The 27,775-nt window shown below is 31.6% G+C and overlaps 1 protein-coding gene across 2 annotated transcripts; it reads left to right on the plus strand.

Annotated features, from left to right (window-relative positions):
• Positions 1-5,003: 5,003 nt before the first annotated feature.
• Positions 5,004-27,087, plus strand: LOC137834967 (ankyrin repeat-containing protein P16F5.05c-like). Of its 2 annotated transcripts, none has more exons than XM_068643242.1 (2): positions 5,004-5,099; positions 26,170-27,087. In XM_068643242.1, exon 2 carries the CDS (start codon positions 26,224-26,226, stop codon positions 26,911-26,913), a length of 690 nt encoding a protein of 229 aa, XP_068499343.1. In that variant the 5' UTR covers positions 5,004-5,099; positions 26,170-26,223; the 3' UTR covers positions 26,914-27,087. The 2 variants fall into 2 exon arrangements, with proteins under 2 accessions (XP_068499343.1, XP_068499342.1); XM_068643241.1 differs by having other exon boundaries at positions 5,018-5,099; positions 26,263-27,087.
• Positions 27,088-27,775: the final 688 nt, after the last annotated feature.

The following is a 27,775-nucleotide window of genomic DNA, read 5'->3' on the forward strand; positions in this document are numbered from 1 at the left end:
AGCTACTGCCTGATCTGGCGCTGTGATTCAGATGGTCGAGTGTATAGTGGCATAGGGTGAATGTGTCTTGCTATAGCTTTGAAGCAACATGCGACTTAAGCTAAGCACATCAGAAACTAAACTCTAGCCTGCAGCAGCTAATTAGACAGCTTTGAGGTAGTTGGTTTGTTGCTGCAGGAGCTTGTTTTTTGAATTTATGTGTGCAGATTTTTCCTACGTCGGAATTTTGAAGAGTGGATGCTTGTCCAGCACATCTAGGATTGGCGTGCTGCTGCTATCACATTGCCAATAGGCACTCGTGGGGAATCTTGGAATTTGGATGGGATGAATTGTCCTTTTGACCCCATCAAGCTTTGAAGCTATTACCAGCTTTTTTGGTCTTTTAGCTTAATGGCACTTTGCTGGAAAGTGTGCTTTTGTTCTCAAAAATTTTATAGGAAGTGTATCTGGTTTATTTAGCAGGTTTGTGTGAGCCTTGTATGTGCTATCTGGTGACTGATTTTATGTATACGGGTTGGGATACCCTTGAAGTGTCCATTTTTTTAATTTTATTAATTATTTGCTGATAAAAAAAAATGTTTTTCCCACTCAAACAAGTTCCTTCTCCAAACTAAATTTCATTTCTAGACAACATCAACCCAATTTCCACACTCAACCACTTTAGACTCAGTTTATACTAAAGTTAGAACAAGAGTAATGAGATTCCATACCTACACCTTCCATTTTTCTTAAATATGGAGGGATTCTAAACAAGAATTTTGTGTTGAAGATTGTCTTTTATTTGAAAAAAAGAAGACCAATGATAAAAAAAATGCAATATATATTCAATTACAAACTGTTCATACTAATTAATATTTAGATACCCATCTTGTAATATTTGCTAATAATGGAAAGAACTGGTAACATTACAAACAGATAAAGGACAAAAATAGTATTTCAACCTTTTCCGAATTAAATTATTTTCTTTTATTTTTAACCAAATATCTCTTTTTACTATAATTTCTACTTATTTCTTTCACCCATTTACTTTCATTGTTTCTATTTCTCCCTCAATCAACAAAGATGGAGAAGGTTAGGACGATAGAATCAGTGACTAGATTACATGTTATAAAGTTGTTGGGTAATTCTAGAATTTCTTACCTACCAGTTCCAATATATATTTAGGAACTGTTGTTTGTAAAACATGAAAAATGATTGCAACTCATTGAATGTTTCTTACCTCAATAAACTTGTGGAATCTGACGTTGGATTCCCTTTTCTGTAATATTTGTGAGATCAAACACCTAAATCTCCTTTCTTCTTCCCATCTGCTCAAAACCTAATCGCTTGTACCAAACAATAGGTCGATTCAATTTGGAATTTAATGGCCGAATCTACACGCCATGCGGTGGTCATGAAAGAATTGGAGGAATATCTTTCTCCACACTTGAGGCTTGTTTAGCCAAATTAGTTGGATCCATTCAATACACCTTTACTAATTCCTTGAAAGAAATTTTGTAAGAACTTATTAGCGAGTCTTCTTTCGTGATTTTTTTATATCAACAAGAAAAAATTAACAAATGTGTACTATTTTTTGGTGTTCCAACCCTTTTAGGTACTCTTAGACCAGACGCTGTTGTGAACAATAATGTAGTGAAAACCTGCTGTAAATTACACTCAGTCCCAACTAACAATCGAAAACCAGCAGGCTTACATAAAATGTAGCTCCCATCCTAACCCATCTAGCACAAACAACTATAACATTTGTTCCACATTAGATTTGCTATTCTACACCAACAAATAAATGTTGGACTTTCTTCCTTTTCTAGACACATAGGGCATAAGCTGGTGTTCACAATGACTCTTCTTCTTACTAAGTTGACTCTTGTAGGGATCTTGCATAGAAGGACCCTCCAAACAAGGGTTAAAACTCTTGGAAGCGTTTAAACCGACCACAAGTTCTCCTGGTTATCTTATTAATTATTGCATATGCAGACCTAATAGTGAATTCCTCTGGCCAAGGTGTTCATAAAACAACACCTTATCAAGATTAACAAGAATTGATTTTCCAAGGTTCAATGGTGATAATATGACGTGGTTATATCAGTGTGTGAAATTTTTGATAATTGAACATCCACTTGATGATATTTAATGAGCATAATTCTATTTAAATTTAATAACTTTTAGAAGTTTAGATTATAATCATAAATAAATTCACTATTTTAATTAATATTTTAATGTTGTCGGAGGCTTGGTCATTGGAAAAGGAGCCACAACGGTGGGAGGAGATGTCGCCGCCAACGATGCGGGGGTTACAGCCTTAGGAGACACTACTACTTGACACCTCATATCTCTCAATCTCACCTCTCTCTGTCACGTAAGTAGCACTTGACGCTGTAAGGTGTGACTTAACGGAAAGAACCAATTTGGATACATTTTAAAAAACATAGAGACCGAATTGAGTTTTTTAAAAACCATTGTACTAAATTGAATATTGACCTTAAATGTAAGGACAAAAAAAGTAATTATACCTTTAATATATTTTACCAGTTGTTTGGACCGACTCCTTAACACATAATTGGGTCGACTTCTTAACACATCATGGGACCTATTATCATTTTGTGCCGAGTTAAGTATTTGTCTTCTTAAACTAATCAGGTCAGGTCAAAATAACGTGCTTAAGTGCTTGGATCGAGTCTCAAGTACGTTCGACCAATACACCCTAATTTGAGTATTTTTCATATTTTAAATTGCAACATTCTTAAAACGCTATAAATTTATTCATTCTTTTGTTAATAAAAAAAATTTAAAACTATTTCTTGAGTCTTGAGTCTAGAGCCAGCCATTTTCTCACATCTTGTAACTTATAATGCTATCTACTTTTAGTAGTTTATGTTGCTAAGTGCTGGTTTTGATTCAACATTTGATTGATGACAAGTCTTGTAAAGTAAAAGTAGATCTTAGAAACCATAACTTATATATGGATCCCCTTTGTCCAACATCCACTAAGATCATAGCCACCGTTGTATAAAAGTAAAGTCAAAATACAATAATAATATTATCTAGTCGTATATTATACTTATAGCATGTACTCATTGATGAAATATGTGAAAGTTCAGGAAGGAATATTGCAATACACAGCTTTGGAAATAAACTATTAGCATTGTTGCAGCATGTCACTTTTTGCAACATACTCTATAATACTTTACTCTGCCACTTTAATTTTCTCTCTTTCATCCTATTTTAATACGCCTGCTTCACTTACACACATGATTTAGATATAGTTAACTTATTTATCCATATTTTATTTTTTTATAAACAAAAAAATAATTAAATAAAAAAACAAGAGCATGTTAAGGATGTTCTGAGTCTAAGTCCTTCATACATAAAGCTGCTGAAAGTCATCCAAAAACAAAAAAACATAGATATCATACCCATTAAACCTTACCTTGCATTCCCTAACCCTATTTACAATACATTGTTAATAATTAATTAATCCTTATTTGGTTTATATTAATTAATTTTTTTTGGTAGTCTCAAATCCAAACTCAAACTTGATCATTTCTCTCTTTCCCACACACAAAAGAGTAAAGCACTAATTTTCAAATTAAGTAATGTTCTTTTTATAATTATTTTTTCCATCTATTGATGTGGGCTACATAATTAGAGGTTACCCTGGCCTCTGCTTTAAATTTTGTATTCTTTCGTAAAGGCAAAGTGCAATCAAAGTTTATATTAGTGCAAAAATAAATACTAATTAATACTGTATTAAGACATGTGTTTAATTCACGAACGGATATTTGAGTTCGAGTGTCACAATTAAACTTGGATTTAGTCATTTAAATATATTACACATAGATGTGGGAGACACTTAAGACTCAAAAAAATCCACATGGCCTAATATGTTTTTTATATATCTATACATTGATGTCGGACTCATTAAGAACTAAAAGTACTCTTAGATAATAATTCTATAATCATTTGAGCTTTTCTAGTTTATCATCTAATCACTTTGGTTTAGATAATCTAATATAAAATTATTTGAATTGAATTGATTTGATTTCTTATTTAGTATTGTTTTGTTTACTTTTAAATAAAATGTTAAATAAATAACAAGATATGTAATAGAAAAATCAAATCTCATATCAATTAATATTTCTTTTATCGATAAAAAATAAATAAAATAAAATAAAAATAAAATGTTTTAAAAATATTTTAACCCTTATCCAAGATATTAATGTAATTAACATACTTAGTAAATTTAAGTATTTTTAATTAATTTTTTTATTTATTAAATATTTAAAAAATTTATTATTTCTGGTTGTATTTCTGTCATTTAATTTTTTCACCATAATATAATTGTTATATTATCCTATCATTTTACTTATTTATTTATATATATTAAAAAATATATAATTTTATAATTAATATAAAATGATATTTTCATTAATATAAAACAAAATAAATATTTTAAATATATTAGACATAATAATTATAACATTTTTTTTTATTATCTAACATATTTTCAATAAAAATGTCAGAATAAAATAATAATCATAATATGTTGATAAATGTCATAGTAAGATAGTAATCATAACAATTTCAATAAAATAGTATCATTATTTTTATAAATAAATAATTTTGAATAAAAAAACAAAATAATTGATTTGATGATAGGAAAAAAGTAATCATTTATTAAAATATGAAAATATTAGCCAATTTAAAATTTTTTATATAACTAAAATCACAATATTATTTTTTATATAAAAATAGTAACACATAAATTCTCAATATTTTGTGAGAGAAACGCACATGGAAGACAACTATATATAACTAAAGGTATATATATAACATTCTGACAACATAGAATATAGAAATGAATAATAAATCAGAAGTAGTGTGAACACAAACAAAATGACAGCGCATTAAAGAAAGGTAAAAGTGTAAAACGATTAAGGGGCAAAAATGTAAAAGTGTAAAAATTCTGAAAATCAAAATAAAGATGCCGAGAGAAGAAACGCTGTATCTTCCACAAACACACGAAGAGAAAAGCTTGATTGGCGTTGATGGAGATTGAAAAGCTGCAATCGGAGAAGAAGAGTGAAAGAGGCATGTACCAGGTACCAACAACTGAACTCAACATTTTTATTATTATGAAAAAAAGACAACAATTTACAACTCAAAACCTATTTCTATAGGTTTCGGAAAAATCCAAAACAAAGAGATACTGGTGATAACCGGTATGTCAACAGAAACCCACCCACCCAAAACTTAAGAAAGCCAATCTTCATAAATACGCAGTCATTGATGTTAGGACAAGAATCCAAGGTTTTTTTTTTTCCTTCATTCCTTCTTGCATTGTAAAATTTTAAAATCTTTTAAATTCAACCATTCAAAATAGTAATTTAAAGTTTAGTATTATTATAAATTATATTCTTTTGAAATGTTACACAGTCCATTTTCAGAAGGAAATGGATGCTAAATTGTACACAATCCATTTATTATCTTCTCTATCCTCATAAATATGAGTTTGGAAGATCAGATCTGTTGGTATATGCATTATAGTTTAAGTTTTCAGTGTGTTGATATATTAAAAATTATACTTTGAGAATCTGGAGTTGTAACGTGATAGTTTTAAAAAATATATATGATACAAAAAAAATTATAATTAAATAATGTGAAAAATTATTAAAATAATAATATTGATAATTGTATGGTTGATGTAGAAAAAAAGAATTTTCGATATATCATAGTCGTTTATATATAATATGATTTAAGATGGCGGCAGAGGAGAATAGAGAATTGTGATTTGGATGGTTCGGATTAGTTTAATAGAAGGATAAGAATAATGGTGTTCATTTAACTATTTTTTTTTTATAAAAGATTGAAAATATCCATGAAATACTTTTCTTTAATTTAATTATTTTTTGACGATAAAAAAAGTCTACACTTTGAATAAATAATTTATATAATTTAAAACAGTATTTTTTTAAATATGAGAAAATCCATAAACTATTTTTAAAATATTTAATATGAAAAATGTAATTATCAATTTATGATGTAAGAATCCGTTTTCTTCCAATATGAAAGTTTGTGTTTTAAGTTTTGAAGAATAAATTGAATTTGTCTGAATAAAAATGACAATGCGGAATGAGCTATGTAGAACGGACTCACGGACTCACTAATTTTGATTATTTCAAATTTCAAATTATATAATCCAATTTTTTTTTTTAAATTATGGGATAAAATATAAACCATAAAGGTGTTTGTTTGTAAGACAAAATTTGTTTTATAAACAACAAATTATATAAGGCATGAGTGTTTAATCAGGAAGACAATATAATCACTTATGTTTTACCTAATAAGTGAAATCTTCATCAAATGATAAGCACACAATCTTAAAACTTACATTGCACGTAACAAAAATATTTTTCAAGCTGATTATATGTTGCAACAAAAATATGAGAGTTGTTTTATTTTAATAAACATCCCAACACAAGCATATGTCAAGTCAGTCTAGCTATCTACTACATGCACTCTTCACTTTTACTCTAGTTTGAGTAAAAATTTCCATGACCTAGGACTAATAAGTACTATCATCTACCAGAATGTTGCTTGAAGAGGATATTAACATTTAACTTTTCATGTAGCACTAGTAATGCATCTCTACGATGCTATGAGATGTGATACCTGAATTTGAAGCTCTCAAATATCATAAAAGGATTTACAACGACTATTTCTTTCTAAGCCACATATAAAGCTAGATTTAAAAAAAAAAGGAAAATAAGAATGAACTTGAAGCGTTGAAATGTTGATAAAATCTAAGCTCAAAACCAAACCTTGTGGTTATTTAGATAATCCTGTTTTACAAATCCTATTTATTCAACCGAAAGTGCTTGTTGTCCGAAAAATACTATGGGTTGTTTAGCTGGGAGTGGTTGCTTTTCACAAATACTTAGGTTATTAACTAGGTGTTTCTAAGTTCCAAATAGTATTTGGTTAATTTTAACCAAGAGTGGTTGAGTTTCAAATATACTCATGTTATAACTTGCAACGATAATCTATGTAATTAAACTTAATCAATTGATTGAGAATTGAATGCATAGTAAGTTATCAGATAAATTAGTATAAAATTCTCAACATAACCTTTTGTTTTGAAGGCTTCAAAAGTAAACCAAATAAAAAAAAGAAAATTTCTCTTAAAAAATAAAATAAAATTTTAGATATTTTGACGGAATCAAGATTATAGTTTATAAAACCAATTCATCCAGGTATCAGATGAAGCAAAGACTAAAATATGTTTTTATTTGTGTTATATAGAATTTTTTATTTGTATAAAACTCTAATGAATTGTTAGTCGCATCTAGTTTTCAAAATAAAACTATGTTTTTTCCTAATGTAGTATATGATCAACCTATGTCAATCGAGAGACAACATGTCATACGGGAAGCATTGTATGTATTTTTTCTTTCAAATTAACAAGGCAAACAAATTTGAATTGAAATCAAAATGTAAAACCAACTAAAAGGTAAAGCAGATGACAAATAGTCTAACAAATTGTCTAACAACACTCATAATGTAAATACTAAAATGCAAATGACAAAATAGTAAAAACATGAAAGTAATGTAAACTAAAGATAAAAAGTAAAATGTTGTTGTCAAACTCGTCGAACTTTGGAGCTTGATTATTCTCCTTGAGACTTGTGTCTTTTTATAGGTTTTTTTGCACTAAGGATTTTGGAAAAATATTCTAATTTGGATTTTGTTAATAGTTTCTTAGTTTCCAACTTTTCAAAATTCTTAGATCTTGTTTCTAGTTTTATCACAATTTTGTTTCTTTATAGAAGATTTGTTTCCAATTCTTTTTTTGATATATTGTAGATTTCATTCTCTTATTCTTCTTCTCAAATTTCTTTTTTCGTTCTGATTCAAAGAAGTATCTTGAGATAAATGCACACCATTAATAGTTAAGGCAAAAATAAACCTAATTAGATAAATCTCAATTAAAACAGTGTATTTCTTCATGATTACAATCCAAGAATATATCATTAAAGCTATTAAGTGTGAATAAAATTGTTCAATATTGTCCTATTCAAAATACACTTTTTGGGTCTTTAACAATTCTAACATGTCCAACTTAATTTTAAAAGAGACAAATACAATAATTTTCTACAATTCATAAACTTTATTGTATAAGTTTCTATTATAATAATCAAAACAAGGAACAAATTCTATATATAATTAGGAATATTTAGATTATATATGTATTATTGAAAATATTTTTATTAATTTCCTATCAAATCTTCATATAGTGTGAAATTGTCTTTAAATGAATTTCAACTAAAGGTTTTTTTTTTAATGATGATGATCTCCTATCATATAATTCATAATGATGTAATATATAGATTTATGTCCTATATTTTAGAGATTATACATGTTGAAGTATCCTGTCCATGTAGTATTCGATATCCATATCGATATTTGTGCTACATAAGTAATAATACAATTTTGGTTACTATCCCAAGCTTTCTTTTGTACTTTGTGACAACTTCTCTCATGGTGGATTCCATATATAGAAGTTGTTAGTTTATGTTACGTTAGAATTGAGTCCTTTAAACTTTGGAAGGGTGGGGAACTTCTAGTCTAATGGAAATTGAAGAGTTAAAGGTACTTGAAGTTGAGGGTTTTGTCTCTTGTGTATATTATGATATGTTTATTTTAGGTATAATTACCTTATTTATTCCTATATTTAAAGCCAATATTCAATTTAGTACAATGGTTTTAAAAAAAATCAATTTGGTCCTTATGTTTTTTAAAATGTATACAAATTGGTCCTTTCTGTTAAGTCGCATCTTACGGCGTCAAAGGTTGCTTATGTGCCAGACAGAGGTGGCATTGAGAGATATAATGTGTCAAGGGGCGGTGTACCCTAGGCCTTAACACCGCATCGTCGCCGACATCAAGATCGGTTTCTTCAGTGGTGACGACGGCGACGGGGAGCCGTTCGACGACAGTTTGGGGACGCTGGCACACTCATTCCACTGCCACTGCAGCCACAATCGCAACCTTTAATTCCTCCATTTCTTCTTCCGCTTCTTCTTCTCCTTCATCCACCGCCTCTTCCACCTCTGCTTTCAATGCTGATGAAACCAATACAAATTTTAACAACCAAGAAACTATGGATGAATTTCCACCAATAAAAAGAGGGGGAAAATTCTTGAAAATTTAGGCCTGGCAATAATGGCTTTCCATTGGAGTAAATATCATCAAATCCTAATATTACAAGTTTAACGAGGGCAACGTTTTCCAATAAAAATTGTAAATATTCAATATACCACTTCCATAAGATAGACATAATTGCTTAAAGTGAAATGGTTGATATTGTTGATTCAGATGTCTCAATTTTGAACCTTTGATGGTTAAATTACCATACACTCAACACCTACCAAGAATATATAGGGAGGGGGAATGTTCTTTGACAGTGACACCAACATACCTCCATTTCAATGACCATTGACCTCGGTTCCTAGAAACTTGAGAAATTGGGAGGAGGATGAGGTGGGAGAGGTGATGGGTGAAGGTGGCGAAGCGACGGGGTGTTGAAGGGGCGGTGGTCGGGCGGCGGGGAGGAGATATTGGAGAGGGAGAAGCATATGTGTTAGAATGTATGGCGTTAAACGAGAGCGGGGGGGGGGGGGGGGGGGGGGTTGAATTGTTTAAAGGGGGTTTTCAAAAACTTTTTCAGCTAGAATGAAATTCTTTGCAAGAAACTAGATTAAGAATTCAGTTAGCCAAGAAACAAAGCACAATTCAACAATGCACCAGAAAAACAATCGGTTGTTTATACCAGTAAAAAGAGATGCACAAACAGTTTATATTGGTTCGCTCTTAAACCAAGAGCTACATCCAGTCCCTAGAATCCACTAGGTAATCCACTAAGCAATCAATTACAGATTACACACAAAACCTCCAAAGAAGTGACCTTGATCCCCTTAAGAAACACACTTCCTTTGGCTCAACACACACCAATAATGTTGATCTTGACAACCTCAAGAGCACACAACCCTTCTTGGCTTTACAACACCAGAATTTACAAAGTATTCAGAACGAATTACACTTCTTACAGAATGAACTGAAATCAATACAGATGTAATCCTATTCCACTCTCTCTTGAGAAAACCAAAGTTGAATAGTGAAATATCAAATCTTGAAAGCAATTTCTGAAAAACTCAAATATGTTTTTCTCTTTTCTTGTTTGTTATAAAACATTAACAAACTATTTATAGCTTTCAAATATTGGTCAAAGAATTTAAAACAGGAGCGCATTCAGTTTGAAAAACATTTAAAGCACACTCAACTAACAAAACTGATTTTGTTAGGATTTTCAAACAAACAATCGATTGATTGCACGAAACAATCAATTGTTTTGGTTTGGCAGCAAGTCAACCAACCAAAACAGTTTTCAACCTTTTCAAAAACACCTAAGAGTAAAACAATCGATTGTTTTGACAAAATAACAGGTTGTTTTTCACTTAGTTTGAAAAACACTTTAAACTTAAAAGATTTGAAAACACTTTAGCTTTAGATTCAACAAAGAGTGGATTACACAGATAAACTACCCAGATCCTACTCTAAAACACAGCAGCAACTTCAAGCAACTTCAGCCTTCCATCAAACACTAGGATTTAGATTCTTCAAAGCTTTTGATCACACTTGATTCAACAGGATGGACTGGAGAGAGCGCGACGAGGGCAGGGAATAGTTGATGGACATTGTACAATGGTGTCGTGCATGTGGAAGGAGAAATGGAACCGTCTATCAACAGTGGAGCAGGCGCGGCTGATGGCGAGGTAGGGAGTGAGGATGGTAGGGATAACACAAATTGACCGGACAGTGGTGGAGGTTGCGGTGGTAGCGCGACCGCACGAGTATTGGGGAGAGACATCGTGTGTGTTCGTGAGCTTGAAGACAGGGTTGAAAGAGAAAGAGAAACCCATCTCTCTCTGCCACATAAGCAACACTTGACGTAGTAAGCTGGAACTTAATGGAAAATACCGATTTGGATACATTTTGAAAAACATAGGGACCAAATTGATTTTTTTAAAACCCACTATACTAAATTGGATATTGACCCTAAATGTAGGGACGAATAAGGTAATTATACCTTTATTTTAATTATTCTTTAAAATTGATAGATTGATATTTATGTGTAGTTTTTGTAGTTTTAGACATAGAAAAAGAAGAAGGTGGTCTAAATTCAAATTCACATCATAAGGAACCTACAATTATGATTTTCATGTATCGTACATTCAATTATAATAGAGGTGGGTACTTACCATGATCCATGAGAGTCCCTATGTGAATAACCTTGGGTCCGCGCCCCGCCTCCGATTCATAGAATAAGTAAAATAACATTAAAAGTAGTGGTATTTCACTTTCGCTGTTTCCAGCTCCCACTTATCCTACACCTCTCAAGTCATTTCACAAAGTCGGACTAGAGTCAAGCTCAACAGGATCTTCTTTCCTCGTTGATTCCGCCAAGCCCGTTCCCTTGGCTATGGTTTCGCTACATAGTAGACATGGGCAGTGGGAATCTCGTTAATCCATTAATGTGTTTCTTCAGTTATATTTTCTCAATATTCTTTACAATTTTTTTCTTGTCACATTCCTTTTCGATGACCAATAATGAACAACCTTCTTCGTAGAGATAGAACCCTATTTTCTTAATGTTTCCCAATTTTCATCGGATTAAGTTTTCATCATTTTTCAAAAGATATATATACAATGGGCCATTTTATATTATTAAATCATATTTAGGCCCAAAGCCCAAAATCTCTATCACATGAATTACATTATCTAATTAATTTATGTAATTTTCTAACATGCTCTCACTTGACTCATGCGATGCTATAATACTTCATAATTCAATAATTACATAAATCATAATATGCATTAAAAGACCAATCATAAATTGGTTCCATCATTAATCATAATTAGAGATAAAAAAATAATAAGGGTCACGGTTGTTATATGTCATTTAATCAACAATCCTTTCATGTACTATTATATTATCCTTCTCCTTAATATGAATTTACAATGAGAAATTCATAATGGGTTAAAAAATAATGTTATTTTCATCAACAATAATATAATTTATTCACATCATAATTTACATACATATACATAAAGTAGAAAACATAAATTTCATAAACTTATATATCAATTAGCTCAGGGTGTCAAATAAGCATTAATAACAACATTCAACATTCACTAATAGACATAATGTCCATATTTTCAATATGATCTATAAATGTTTTGGGCGACAACTCTTTTGTTAAATGGTTAACAATCATAAGATCAATGGTAATATATTCTATTGACATTCTATGTTTCCAAAGTTCTTCCATAATGACAAAATATTTTAATTTTATATGCTTAACACCTTTGGAATACTTGACGTTTTTAGGAAAAAAATACTACAAAATTATCATAACAAATTCTCAGTAGGTTAACAATACTGACAACTAGTCCAAGTCCTGAAATAAAATTCTACAACCAATTTTCCTAAACGATAGCCTCAAAGCATGCCATAGATTTAATCTTCGTGGTGGATGCAACAATGACAGACTACTTTGCAATTTTTCCATGAAATTGCTCATTCGGCTAAAAGATACAAATAAAAAATGTAGACTTTCTTGTATCCATACAACTAGAAAAATCTAAATTTGTATATCTAATGACCTCAAGATGATCAAATCTACTATAAGTAAGCATGTGATTCTTTGTTGCTTGGAAGTGTCTTAAAACTTTCTTTGCAGCTTTCCAATGATCAAATTTTAGATTACTCTGGTATCTACCAACCATACCAACTGCAAAGTTAATATCTGGCCTTGTACATATTTAAGCAAATATCAAACTCTCAATAACAAATGCATAAGGGATATTCTCCATTTGTTTTCGTTTCAAATAATTGTTTGGACATTGCATGAGAATAAATTTGTCCCCTTTATATATTGGAATGGGAGATACTGAACATTTATTCATTCTGAATCTCTCTAAAACTTTATTAATACGTGCTTTCTTAGACAAGCCTAACAGTCCTTGTGATCTATCACGAAATATTTCTATTCCTATGATACAGTACGCCTTACCCATATCTTTCATTTCAAAGTTGTTAAAGAGAAATTTCTTAGTTTCACTTAATAGACCAAGATCATTAGTTGCAAACAAGATTTCATCAATATATAGAATAAAAAAATATAAACTTGCTTCCACTGACCTTCAAATATATGCACTAATCAACAATGTTTTCCTTAAATCCAAAGGACATAATAATATCATTGAACTTAAGATACCATGCCTGGAAGCTTGTTTAAGTCCGTATATTGATTTCTTAAGTTTATACACCATGTTCGTTTCCTTCTTCAAATGACCCGACTGGTTGGACCATAAAAACATCTTGTTCTATATTTCCATTCAAAAAGGCGATTTTAACATCCATCTGATGCAACTCAAGATCATAATAAGCTACTAATACCATGATAATTATAAAAGAATATTTCTTAGAAACAGGCGAACATATTTCCTTATAGTTTATGCCATCCTTTTGAGTAAAACATTTGGCAACAAGTCGATCCTTGTAACGTTCGATATGTTAGAATATATGACTTTAAACTAGAGGGGGGGTGAATTGTTTAAAGAGAGTTTTCGCAATCTATTGAGCCTTGAATGAAAATACTTCACAAATACCTTGATTAAGAAATCAGTTTTTCAAAACACAAAGCCAAAAGCACAACACTGGGAAAACAATCGGTTGTTTATACCAGTAAACAAATATCAAAGCTGAATTCTAAAGAGTTAGGGATAGAGAAAATGTACACAAATGTTTATACTGGTTCACTCCAAACCCAGAGCTACATCCAGTCTTCTCAGAAACCCTGAGGAAATCCACTAAGCAATCACACCTTGATCACTTACACAACAACCAAGAGAATGACCTTGAACACCTCAAGAAACACACTTTCCTTGGCCAACACACCAACACCAAGATTGCTGATCTTGATCCCCTCAAGAACACACAACCAATCTTAGCAAACACAGAAACGAAACTTGTTTCACAGAGTACAAGGATTAGACTTGTTACAGAAGTTAATCTGAAATCAATACAAGCAGAATCGTATTCCACAAACTTTGATCAATCACAAACTCTTAGCAATCTCAGCTCTTTGAAAAACTCAAAAACTCTTGGCAAAAACTTGTCAAAAGATTAATTCTGAAATTTGTTTTTCTGAATATATTCAAAGATGTAGTTTTTTTTATCAAATCTTAACAAACTCTTAAATTGCATTAAAAGATTGGTCAAAGCATTTAATGACTGGAGCGTAAGCAGTTAAATCATTTAAAGCTCAGTCAACGATAAAACAATTTTTCTGTTATGGTCCCAAAACAAACAATCGGTTGTTTCTTCGAATCAATCGGTTGTTTTGGTTCTTAACAGTTCAACCATTTGAAAAACAGTTTTCAATCTTTTTCTCAAAACACCTAAGTATAAACAATCGGTTGTTTCAACAAAACAATCTGTTGTTTTAACTTAGTTTGAAAACATTTTACTTTCACAAAGATTGAGAATGCCTATGCTTTAGATTTAATCAAAGGGTGGATTACAACACTCAAACTACCCCATAACTAAACTAAACCAGCACAGCAACACCAAGCACAGCCAAGGCTTCAACATCCTTCAAAGGGTTTGGATTCTTCAAAGCTTGAACACCACTTGGTTCAACAATCTCCCCCTATTTGATGAAGACAAATCTCTGGTGCTTGTGTTTGATCTGATTGAATCTGAAGCAGTACCTGCAAAAAAAAAACATTTATACTGTCCAAAGCTTCTTACAGCAGCAGGTTAGTTTATTACACATTCAAAGCATAAAACATGATAAACAATCGGTTGTTTACACGAAACAATCGGTTGTTTCTATCAGCAGCAGCAGAAAACACTTTTATATCAGAGATTTATACAGTATCAGATAAAGATATACAAGAACCAATTAATTCTCCCCCTATTTGTGTTCACAAATAGACTTTAGCATGTATTAAAAAAGATTTAGGAGAGATTATTAAGGTCAAGAATACTTAACTCATTTCTTAAGAAGAAAAACCTCTCTTTTGGTAAAGGTTTTGTGAAGATGTCAGCTAACTGCAGTTTGGTCTCCACAAACTTCACTTCATAGTTCCCATTGTTTACATGATCTCTGATGAAATGATGCCTTATCTCAATATGTTTGGTCTTTGAGTGCTGAATCTGATTTTTGGTAAGATTGATGGAACTTGTGTTATCACACATCAAAGGAACCTTGCTGATTTGTAATCCAAAGTCTGCAAGTTGTTATTTGAGCCACAAAATTTGTGCACAGCAGCTACCAACAACTATATATTCAGCCTCAGCAGTAAAGAGAGCAACACATGCTTGCTTCTTGCTATGTCATGAGATTAGGCTTGAGCCAAGAAGGTGGCAAGTGCCACTTGTGCTCTTTCTATCTAGCTTGCAACCTGTAAAGTCAGAATCTGAATAACCAATTAAATGAATTGGAGAGTGAGAAGGATACCATAATCCAACAGATGATGTTCCTTTGAGATATTTCAGAATTCTTTTTGCAGCTTTGAAGTGTGACTCTTTAGGATTTGCTTGATATCTTGCACATAGATGCACTGCAAACATGATGTCCGGCCTACTAGCTGTTAGATAAAGCAAAGATCCAATCAATCCTCTGTATTTTTTTTGATCTACACTCTTTCCAATAGCATCAGCATCCATGTAACAGCTTGATGGCATTGGAGCGCTGCTTCTTTGCAACTCTCCATTTCAAATTTCTTGAGAATCTCCTTGCAATACTTTGATTGACTTAAGAAGATCCCATTCTTTGTTTGCTTAACCTGCAATCCAAGAAAGAAAGACATTTCTCCCATCATAGACATTTCAAACTCACCTTTCATTGCAGCCACAAATTCTTCACACAAACTATCTTGTGTAGCACCAAAGATGATATCATCAACATAGATTTGCACAAGAATTATTTCTGCATTTGACTTTTTGATGAAAAGAGTCTTGTCTACCATTCCCCTTTCATATCCATGAGATAGCAGGAAGTTGCTAAGCCTCTCATACCACTGCCTTGGAGCTTGCTTCAGTCCATACAAAGCTTTCTTCAACTTGAAGACATGGTTGGGATACTTATGATCTTCAAAGCCCGGTGGTTGATCTACATAGACTTCCTCATTGATGTAGCCATTCAAGAAGGCACTCTTGACATCCATTTGGAAGAGCTTGAAACCACTCATACAAGCAAAATCCAGCAGCAGCCTCACAGCCTCCAATCTAGCAACAGGAGCAAAAGTTTCACCATAGTCTATACCCTCCTCTTGATTGTAGCCCTTGGCAACTAGCCTTGCTTTGTTTCTTGTGATCACACCATCTTCATCTAGCTTGTTCCTGAAAACCCATTTTGAACCAATAATATTCATTTCATTAGTGTTAGGGACAAGAAACCATACCTCATTCCTGGCAAACTGATTCAACTCTTCATGCATAGCTTCAACCCACTTCTCATCCTTGAGAGCTTCCTCAATTGATTTTGGTTCAATTTTAGAGACAAAAGTTGTGTGTCTGCAGAAGTTTGAGATGGAGCTACGTGTGGAAACACCTTCCTTTATCTGCCCTATGATGTTATCCACTGACAGATCTCTAGGAATCCTCCACTCCTTGGGCAGCTCACTCTGTTGCAGAATTTCAATCGGTTGTTTCTGCGAATCAACCAGTTGTTTTTCTGCACAGATTTCCAGCTTCTCCAAACTGATGCTCTGTTCGTCTTCTTCAGCATTGGTCTTTGTGATTTGATTGACTCTGCGATCTACCTCATCAAAGACAACGTGAACTGATTCTTCTACAGTCATCAACCTCTTGTTGTAGACTCTATATGCATGACTTGTGAGTGAATACCCTATGAAGATACCAAGGTCCGCTTTCTCATCAAACTTTCCCAAGTTTTCCTTTCCATTGTTGAGAACGAAACAGCTGCAGCCAAAGACTTTGAGATGACTGATGTTAGGCTTCCTTCCATTGAAGAGTTCATATGGAGTTTTCTTCAAAATAGGCCTTATAAGCACCCTATTCATCACATAACATGAGGTGCTCACTGCATCTGCCCAAAAGTACTTAGGAAGTGATGATCCACTAAGCATTGTCCTTGCTAGCTCTTCAAGAGACATGTTCTTCCCCTCTACCACTCCATTCTGCTGTGGTGTTCTTGGAGCAAAGAAATTATGCAGAATTCCCAATTTCTCACAAAATTTGCTAAAATTCTCATTCTGAAATTCTCCTCCATGATCACTCCTAATAGAACCTATGTTGTAGTTCTTTGTATTTTGTAGCCTTCTTGCTAGCTTTTTGAATGCAGAAAAGGCATCACTCTTTGATTCCAAGAAAAGAGTCCAAGTGTACCTAGAAAAGTCATCAACAATAACAAGAGCATAATAATTTCCACCAAGACTCATAGTTTTTGAGGGTCCAAAGAGATCCATGTGAAGAAGTTCAAGGGGTCTCAAAGATGAAACAACATTTTTAATTTTGAAAGGACTTTTCACTTGTTTCCCTTTTTTTTGGCATGCTTCACAAATGTGATCCCTCTCAAACTTGAGTTTTGGCAGCCCAATCAGAAGATCCTTTGAAATTAGCTTGTTCAAATGATTCATGTGAATATGAGAAATTCTTCTATGCCAAAGCCAAGATTCATCTTGCTTGGATAGTAGACATCTAATTGAACATGGTGAAGAGATATCTAGAAGATAAACATTATTAACTCTCTTACCTACCAACATTACCTCTTTGGTGTTGGGTAGACAGATTTCACATGTGTTTGACTTGAACATCACTTGATATCCCCTGTCACATAGTTGGCTAATGCTCAGCAGATTATGCTTTAGGCCTTCTACATAAAGCACATCATGGATTACCAAGATGTCTTTGTCTCCTATGGATCCTCTCCCAAGAATCCTTCCTTTGTTGTTGTCTCCATAGGTGACATGACCCTCTTGCTTAAAGGAGATACACAGGAACTTTGTTTTGTCCCCTGTCATGTGCTTGGAGCATCCACTATCCAAGTACCATAGTTGCTTGCTCTCCTCCAAGATTTCCTACAAAAGAGATTTTCAAGTACAAAGATTTGGTCCCCTTATGAATGTGGGTCCACTTGGTTTACACTCATCAATCAAAGCTTTATTACTCTTAGGAATCCACTTCATAAGACCTTTAGGAACAACAAATTTTTTGATTTTACAGAACCTCACAGAATGGCCTCTTTTCATGCAATAGAAGCATGTAACAATCGGTTGTTTCGATGGTCCAATCGATTATTTTTCTGGCATTTTTGAAAATGATTTTGAAAATCTATCTTGTTTGTTTTGTGGATTAAAACCCAATCCAGCTTTTCCAAAAACACAGTTTTGAGATGCTAGAACACTCTCAAAGTTGGATTGGCCTTTAGAAAGCTTATCCACAGTTTTAACAAGATAGTGAACCTTCTTTTCAAGATTTTCACAATTTTCACAAACTAGAGTATCACACTTGCACGAGGAGTTTTTGTAAATGATTTCAAGATTTTCACAATCTGTTTTTGAATTTTCTAATTCCTCTTCCAGTGTCTTTACTCTGTTTTCAAACCAGCTATTCTTTTCTTTTAACCGATTGTTCAAGAGAGCCAATCGATTGGCTTCATCATGTGTTTCTTGAAAGGCTTGAAGCAATTGACCATAATTTTCAGAGTTTGAGGAGTTTGATGAACTTACACTACTTGAGTCATCCTCCTTTCTGGCCATGAAGCAGAGGTTGAGGCTTTTCTTATTTTGCCTTCTTTTCCTTCTTGCTTGATTATTTGTCATTGCCTACTTTGGTTCATTGTGACCATGAGCAGCCTTGAGAGTGTCCCACATATCCTTAGCAGTTTTGCATTTTGATATCCTGAAAAACTCATCAGTATCTAATGCAGAGGCTATTATGTTTTGAGCAGCACAATCAAGCTTGGCCAACTTACATTCATCATTGGTCCATTGAGACCAAGGTTTTGTAATGAAAGAACCATTCTTTTTAAACTTTGGAATGTAAGAACCATTCTCAATTGAATCCCAAATTCCTTGATCAATAGATTCCATAAAGATTTTCATTCTTGCTTCCCAATATTTGTAATTCAATCCACATAATAAAGGTGGTTTGTAGATTGAGGCACCTTCCTCAAAAGATAGTTTTCCAGCCATAGAAAAAGATTTTTGGATCAACTTGAATAACTTTCAAGAACTTAGCTCTTGATGCCAATTGTTAGAATGGAAGGCTTTAAACTAGAGGGGGTGTGAATTGTTTAAAGAGAGTTTTCGCAATCTATTGAGCCTTGAATGAAAATACTTCACAAATACCTTGATTAAGAAATCAGTTTTTCAAAACACAAAGCCAAAAGCACAACACTGGGAAAACAATCGGTTGTTTCGCAGAAACAATCGGTTGTTTATACCAGTAAACAAATATCAAAGCTAAATTCTAAAGAATTAGGGATAGAGAAAATGTACACAGATGTTTATACTGGTTCACTCCAAACCCAGAGCTACATCCAGTCTTCTCAGAAATCCTGAGGAAATCCACTAAGCAATCACACCTTGATCACTTACACAACAACCAAGAGAATGACCTTGAACACCTCAAGAAACACACTCTCTTTGGCCAACACACCAACACCAAGATTGCTGATCTTGATCCCCTCAAGAACACACAACCAATCTTAGCAAACACAGAAACGAAACTTGTTTCACAAAGTACAAGGATTACACTTGTTACAGAAGATAATCTGAACTCAATACAAGCAGAATCCTTTTCCACAAACTTTGATCAATCACAAACTCTTAGCAATCTCAGCTCTTTGAAAAACTCAAAAACTCTTAGCAAAAACTTGTAAAAAGATTAATTCTCAAATTTTTTTTTTCTGAATATATTCAAAGATGTAGTTTTTTTATCAAATCTTAACAAACTTTTAAATTGCATTAAAAGATTGGTCAAAACATTTAATGACTAGAGCGTAAGCAGTTAAATCATTTAAAGCTCAGTCAAAGATAAAACAGTTTTTCTGTTATGGTCCCAAAACAAACAATCGGTTGTTTCCTCGAATCAATCAGTTGTTTTGGTTCTTAACAGTTCAACCATTTGAAAAACAGTTTTCAATCTTTTTCTCAAAACACCTAAGTATAAACAATCGGTTGTTTCGACAAAACAATCGTTTGTTTTAATTTAGTTTGAGAACATTTTACTTTCACAAAGATTGAGAATGCCTATGCTTTATATTTAATCAAAGGGTGGATTACAACACTCAAACTACCCCAGAACTAAACTAAACCAGCACAGCAACACCAAGCACAACCAAGGCTTCAACATCCTTCAAAGGGTTTGGATTCTTCAAAGCTTGAACACCACTTAGTTCAACACGATATTGCCATGAGAGTTACATTTACTCTTAAAGACCTATTTATACCCAACTCTATTACATCCTTCTTGCAATTCCATAAGGTCCTACACATAATTTCGTGTCATTGATTTAAGTTCATCTTTCGTAGCATATAATCTCTTATTAGAATTATCAACATTGATTGCTTCTGAAAATGAAACTGGATCATTATCAATGTCTAAGTCATTTTCTAACTCTTGTAGATAAATCACTTAAATCATTTAAAATAGTAGATTTCCTTTCTCTTTGAGATATTCTTAATAATATTTCTTGTGGTTGTTCTACTACAAATTCATTTTTAATCTCGAGATCATTAATTTGTTCTTCTTCTTCACCATTATGTGATTCAACGTGAGGAAAACAAATTCTTGAAGTAGGGGTACTAGTTAAAGGAACTTGTACTCGAACTTCCTTAATCTTCACATTTCATGAAGTTTCACTCCCACTGGTTTCACTATTCTAAATGAACCAGACATTTCTAGTTTCAACAATTCTTGTACTATGGGTAGGACGGTAAATTATATACCCTTTTGACTTTGTTGGATAATCAATGAAATATCCACTAATTATTCTCGCATCTAGTTTCTTTTCTTGCAGATTTTATATTCTAATTCTTTCTTCACAATCCCAAACATACAAGTGCCTCAAATTGGGTTTCCAACCTGTCTATAATTCAAAAGGTGTCTTTTGAACTGCCTTAATAGGAACTCTGTTCAACAAATACGTGACAATTTTTAAAGCATACATCCATAATGATATAGGCAAAGATGAATTACTTAACATGCTCCTAAACATATCCATCAAGGTTTGATTATGCCTTTTTGACACACCATTTTGTTATGGTGTACCTAACATTGTGGCTTGAGCACAAATACCATGTTTCGCAAGGAACTTAGCAAATGGTCCAAGGTGTTGTTCACTTTCATCATATTTTCCATAATTTCCACCACCTTTATCTGAACTAATGATGACTTTCTACGACAAGTGCACCGCGTTGTCAGAAGTAATAATTTATCCCGAAGGACGGATATCTATCCCACAAGGAACAGTGAATTATCAACTACAATACTCGCTAATATAAAACAAAACAATAAAAAGTGTGTTGAAAGTGATTGTATTGGCGATGATCAATAAGAAAACAGACAAATAATTAGTTGTTTCAAGTTGAAAAAATAGGGATTAGGTTTCATTTGTCTTACTTTTATGTATTTTGATTAGCATGTTAACATTATGTTCTTTGATTGAAATTGATGTCCGTATAAAAGTCATTTATATCGACTCCTCGCATATAAAATTCTTAAGAATATTCCCTAAATATCGATCCCTCACATATTTATAAGAACAACTTAGAATCAAGCTCAGACGTTAATAGCAATTAACATTTCAAGTCTATTCCTAGCACTCAAATATGTTAAGTATTATTGTTTAGGTCAACACCCTAAAAACACTTTTCAGTTAGATTTAAGATTCTCAAACATGTCACAAATATTTAGAAGCAAAACAACAATACCACTAATCAATCAATAACAGAATATTATATCATAATTAAATATCACCTCAATATATAAGAGTTTGAACAAATTACTCCCAATCCCAAAGGGTAAACTTAGCCACACATACTTTTAGCTTCTTCCATTCTCCCAATTGGTTACAATTCACTCAATGGTATTTTCCTCTCAATCTAGCACACTAGGTTTGTGCATCTAGCCCTCTATTTAAGCTAATTTGCTAGGGTTAGGTGACTTCCTACGATGCGCTTTGGGCTTGTTCATAAAAATATAAAATTAGTCCAATTAATCTGACGCATTATCGCTGTTGAGTTGGACTTTTTTCTCTCTTTTGTGTGTTTTGGACCTACCAGCTTTCTCCTTTTAGCATATATCATTTTTCTTTAGTCTAAATCTCTATTCTTCCCTAGAAACCTACAATTAACACCAAATTTGGGAATAAAATGTTCTTATTCAATTAAAGTCATAAAAAATATAAAAATGTATAAATTCATAAATTAGGGATTATTTTATATGTAAATTAGCAATTAATACTAATAAGTTTCTATATTTTAATATGAAATATTACTGAAATTAGGCACTTATCAACTAACAATTTTCACTTTTCTGTTTAATTGTCTTTTCACTTGTTTTATATAAATTTCCAAGGCATTCACTGCTTGAAATTTTTCTCATGCAATAAATAAACATAACGATAACATGAAAAATCATTAAAAGATGTGATAAAATACCTTTCTTTAATGAAAGAAATTACATGAAAAAGTCCACGTATATTAGTGTGTATAATTTCAAGAATCTAAGTGCTTATTGTGGCTTCTTTCTTTGTGTGTTTTGTTTGTTTGTCTTTAGTACAATCCACACATACATTCATATTAATAAAATCTAAATTCTGAAGTATTTCATTCTTTACTAATCTTTGCATCCTTTCTTTTGAAATGTGTCCCAAACATTTATGCCACAAGTAAACAAAACAATCATTCACTAAACTATGTTTAAAGCTAACATTATGATGCAATGTCATAAGAGTTTCAACATATAAATTATCAATATTCAATTTATATAAACCATCATAAAGTGTACTACATTCAATCATACAAGTATGCTTATACAAACTGAAAAAGCCATTCTCAAACAGAAAAGAATATCCAACAACATTAAGTTTAGACAAGGAAACTAAATTTCTAGAAATACTAGGTACATAAAAAGTTTCAAACAAGTTTGAATGAAATCTAGTGTTAAAGATTAAACAATAAGTCACGATAGTGATGACTTTCTTTCGGCAAGTTTATCGAGTCAAAAGTAATAAATTGTCCCTAAGGACGAATATCGAACCCACAAGGAACAATCCTTTTAAAATCACAAGGTATAGTGTTCACTAAATATCAAAAGATGTGCAAAAGTTTGATTGAAAAGGTATTAGTATCATAAATTTGTGTTAGAAGTTAAATGAAAGCAAAGTAAATGAATAAGATAATTCAATTGAGAAAATTGGGACTAGGATTAATCCTTCTCACTCGTCTATATTTTTGATGAATAAAAACATATAACATTTTAGGTTGATTGACATTGATGTACATATAAAAATCATTCATATCAATTTTTAGCATATAAAATTATTAAGAGTGTTTAATAAGTATTGATTCCTCACATATTTATAAAAACATTATTATCATTACGAATAGTTGTTATAAAGCAATTAACGTTTCAAATTTATTCATAGCGTTCAAATATGTTAAGCATTATCATTTAAGTCAGACACTAATAAGTATTTTTCAGTTAGATCTAAGGATCAACATTATGAATAAAGATTCAAGCTTTAAGAATAAAATGATAATATCAATATAAATCAAGAAAAAAATATTATAAATAAATATCACCTCAATACATCAGAGTTTGAACAAATTACTCCCAATCTCAAAGGGAAGACTTAGTCACTCATATTGGTTTACAAGCATTGAAAGCAAAAAAAGAAGATCTAAAATGTTTTGTCTTAACGGCTGCCTCCTTTAGGGTTTCCTACCACATAGAAAAATTTTCTCCCTGTCTTTACGTCTTCATTTAACTTAATTGGGTTTGAGCTAAGTGTCATCTTTATTCTTAATATGAATATGCTTCATCTCTACTTAAATTCCTAAAAATAACACAAAATTGTGAATAAATAATTCTATTAATCTCATAACTCTAAAATATATTATTAAATTCTAATTTTTCAAATTAGGTTTGAGTCATAGCTTAATCAAAAATTAAAATGAGTAAATGTATAACTTTTTGCATGGAATTTCACTAAATAACGGCACTTATTAGACAACTTCCACTGGAACTTTCACTCTATTCCCCATGAAGACAAAATTCTCATTTGAATTTATGGTTCAATTTGAAAGGAGTCCCTACATCATATTAGAAACATGAGTTGTACATCCAAAATCATTCCACCAAGTATTATGTGGAACTTTAGTTAAGTTTGAATCAAAACATATATAAGCATTATGCTCACTTTTCTTTTCGAACCAAGTTTAATGTTTAGGGTAGTCCTTCTGAAAATGTCCAAATTTCCTTCATAAATGACATTTGTCATTTTCTTCTGGATTTTAGTAGAGGACTCATTAATCTCTGATGGTCCTCTAGCCTTTCCATGTTTCTTATGAACTTTCTTTCCAACTCCCTGATTATTCACATGATGAATGGAGTGATTTCTTGATTCTTAAGTTTGATCTCTTCTTGCACTAACATGTGCAATTCATGCACATTTCATTTTTCTTTCATGGTATTATAGTTCATTTGGAAAGGCCATACTCAGATGGTAATGATTTCAAGATGAACTGCACAAGAAAATTCTCATTCACTGTCATTCCAAGATACTTAAGTCTTACTGCAACATTTGTTATCTCAATAACATGTTCATGTATAGTACAAGAACCATCAAACTCCATGGTGGTTAATGTACTCATTAATGTCCCGACAAAAGACTTATCAGCAGTTGGGGAGCACTCTTCCACAAATCTCAAATTCTTTTGCACTTTCAGTTTTGGGAAGAGTAGACTTAATGTTACTTTGTTATGCTCATTTGCATAAACATTAGGTTAGGCCTATTTGACTTTTCCTAAGCCCTATAATGGATTTTTTCTTCATTGTTGCTAGCATCAATAATAATAGTAGGTTTATCAACTTGAAAAGTCAAATGAAGATCCAATACACCTAACTGAACTTGGACTTGTTCACTCCAATCAGAAAAATTTAATTCATTAAAAACTGAAACAAACATAGCAAGCAGATATAAAGATACAGGGATCGATACTACAATTAGCATATGCTTAACATTAATACTTATAATCATAAATTAAACATACAATACAAATTCAGATAACAAACAAACATTTTATACATACTAGTGTTCTCTTTCTCCTTTGGGTGATACATTAATACACAAAACATAATGATACTAATAATATTAACATTCTTTAAGAAGATATATGCATAACTAAATATTTATTATCTTTTGATATATAAATAAAACTAATAACATACTCACTACCAACTTCCATATCCATTAATTATAAGAACAATTAATTAACCTTTAGTTAGTCCATAAATACCTTATAATAATGAATTTCAATTAAACCATAAACCAATAATTTATCATTCAACATTCATTATATAAATAATTAAAATAAAATTCATCATTATATAAATAAATAAAAATAAAAATTTGATCATTTTAACAATTACCAATCTACCATAAAATCAATTCCAAGAGAGAAAAAAAGCGTCATCACTTTTCATTCAATTATTTGACATACCATATATTTAACTATAATAAAGATAATCAATTACTTTCATCCATCTATATAAGTTTTTATGTAAATAATTTTTAATCTTCTTTTGTCGGTCTATCTTTCACAATTTTTTTCTTGTCACACTTTTTTTTACTATAATAATCTTATCTTTTCTTTTTTTTTCAATTTTGTACAAAGACAAAATTCTATGTTTTTAATTTTCATCATATTATATTTTTATCAGTTTTCAAAATATATATATAACCTCCTTAATTTATTAATGAACTTTTTTATATTATTAATTATATAATCATATTTAAGTTTAAAATAAAAAATTCAATTATTTAATTAATTTATATAATTTTATAATAGGTAAAAGAAGAGTAGAAAGACTAGGAACATATCTTAATATTTTTAAAGAAGAGCATGATGGATTTTCCTAATGGAGGGGAGATAAGTATGCAGGACGTGGAGAATAACTACATCGGAGGAGAAAACAATGATGAAGAAAACAGAATTGAAAGCTCAGAAGAACGCAGTGATGAAGTTCAGGCACATGGTTGGAGTTTGCTGCCAAAAAGAACATACGATGCAATAAAACAAAATAAGGCTGAGTCATGGAGAGAAATAGATTATCAGAGTTTACAGCAAGAGAGCCCTAAGGGGAACACGGTGCTGCATGTAGCAGCTCTCTATGGAAATGATAGGTGTGTGGAAAGAATAGTTGAAATTGGTGGAGCAGAGCTTTTGACAGCAAAAAATAGAAATGGTGACACCCCTCTGCATGTTGCTGCAAGAGCTGGCCACATCTATACTCTTCACAAGTTGTTGACTGCAGTTCTTCGTAATCCAAATTCTGAACAAGCCAAAGAGGCAATCCTAGTAACCAACAACCAAGGAAATACTTTGTTTCATGAAGCCTTCTTGAATGGTCACAAAGATGTAATGGAGATTCTAGATTCTTCACCAGGCTTCAGGGAATTGGTTGAGAAAACTGTGTTTACTTTTACAAACAAAGAAGGCAAATCAGTTTTGCACTTAGCATTTGAGAAAGGCTACGAGGACATTGTTGATGATGTGTTGACCAGAACAATTCCTGGTATGGAAGGTACATAGTTGCCACAACCTTTTAAACTTCCTCCTATTATTTTTGCTAATGCTCTATTTTCCTTAGTATGGAGGAACATATATTAATAATAAGTCAAGATAACAACATCTACCACTACTTTGGAATTCCATTTCTGTTAGCTTTTTTTTTTTTCTTATTAAGGGAAATTTATCCTTCCTAAATTAAGAAATTTTTGGTCAATTTATTAATAAATAAAACATATATTAGTAAAATTTAAAAAATGATTATTTTATGAAACTTAACTGAATAGTTAATTACAAAGTACTAATAAGTTAGGTTAGGCCTTTTCAATTTTGAGATTAATATTTTATTTCGAAGTTGTATTTTAAATTAAAATTTCTCAAATGTCCAACCTTTTTATTCTTATTAATACACAAATGTCTTTAAAGCATCTCCAAAAATTGTTCAGGGGAGTTTTCCTAAGATGTAAAAAATTGAAATGTAAATTAATTTTTTAATAACTTTAACTGATACGGCATTTTAACAGATGGCATACATTTCAATGGAATTATACAGATTTAATTTTTTAAATTTTTTTTATAAATTGAAAAAATTGCTTAGTAAATAATTCCAATTCTCTATATTTTATAAGTATTTTTTTTAGTTTTAAACAACTATATATTAGTAATTTACATTAAAATAATATTTTTATTCACATATATCTCACTGTGAGAAAACTAAAAATCATAATTGTTGCTTCATAATTCTGCAGTTATGATATGTTCGGATATAAAAGAATAGTTTATATAATAACATTTTTATCAAAACAAAAATCATCTAAACTTATATTTATATTTATTATGTCCTATCTATATATTATTTTTTAAAATATCTTATTGAGTTGATCGT

The sequence above is a fragment of the Phaseolus vulgaris genome, chromosome 5, assembly GCF_000499845.2.
Source record: "Phaseolus vulgaris cultivar G19833 chromosome 5, P. vulgaris v2.0, whole genome shotgun sequence".
NCBI classification, from domain to species: domain Eukaryota; kingdom Viridiplantae; phylum Streptophyta; class Magnoliopsida; order Fabales; family Fabaceae; genus Phaseolus; species Phaseolus vulgaris.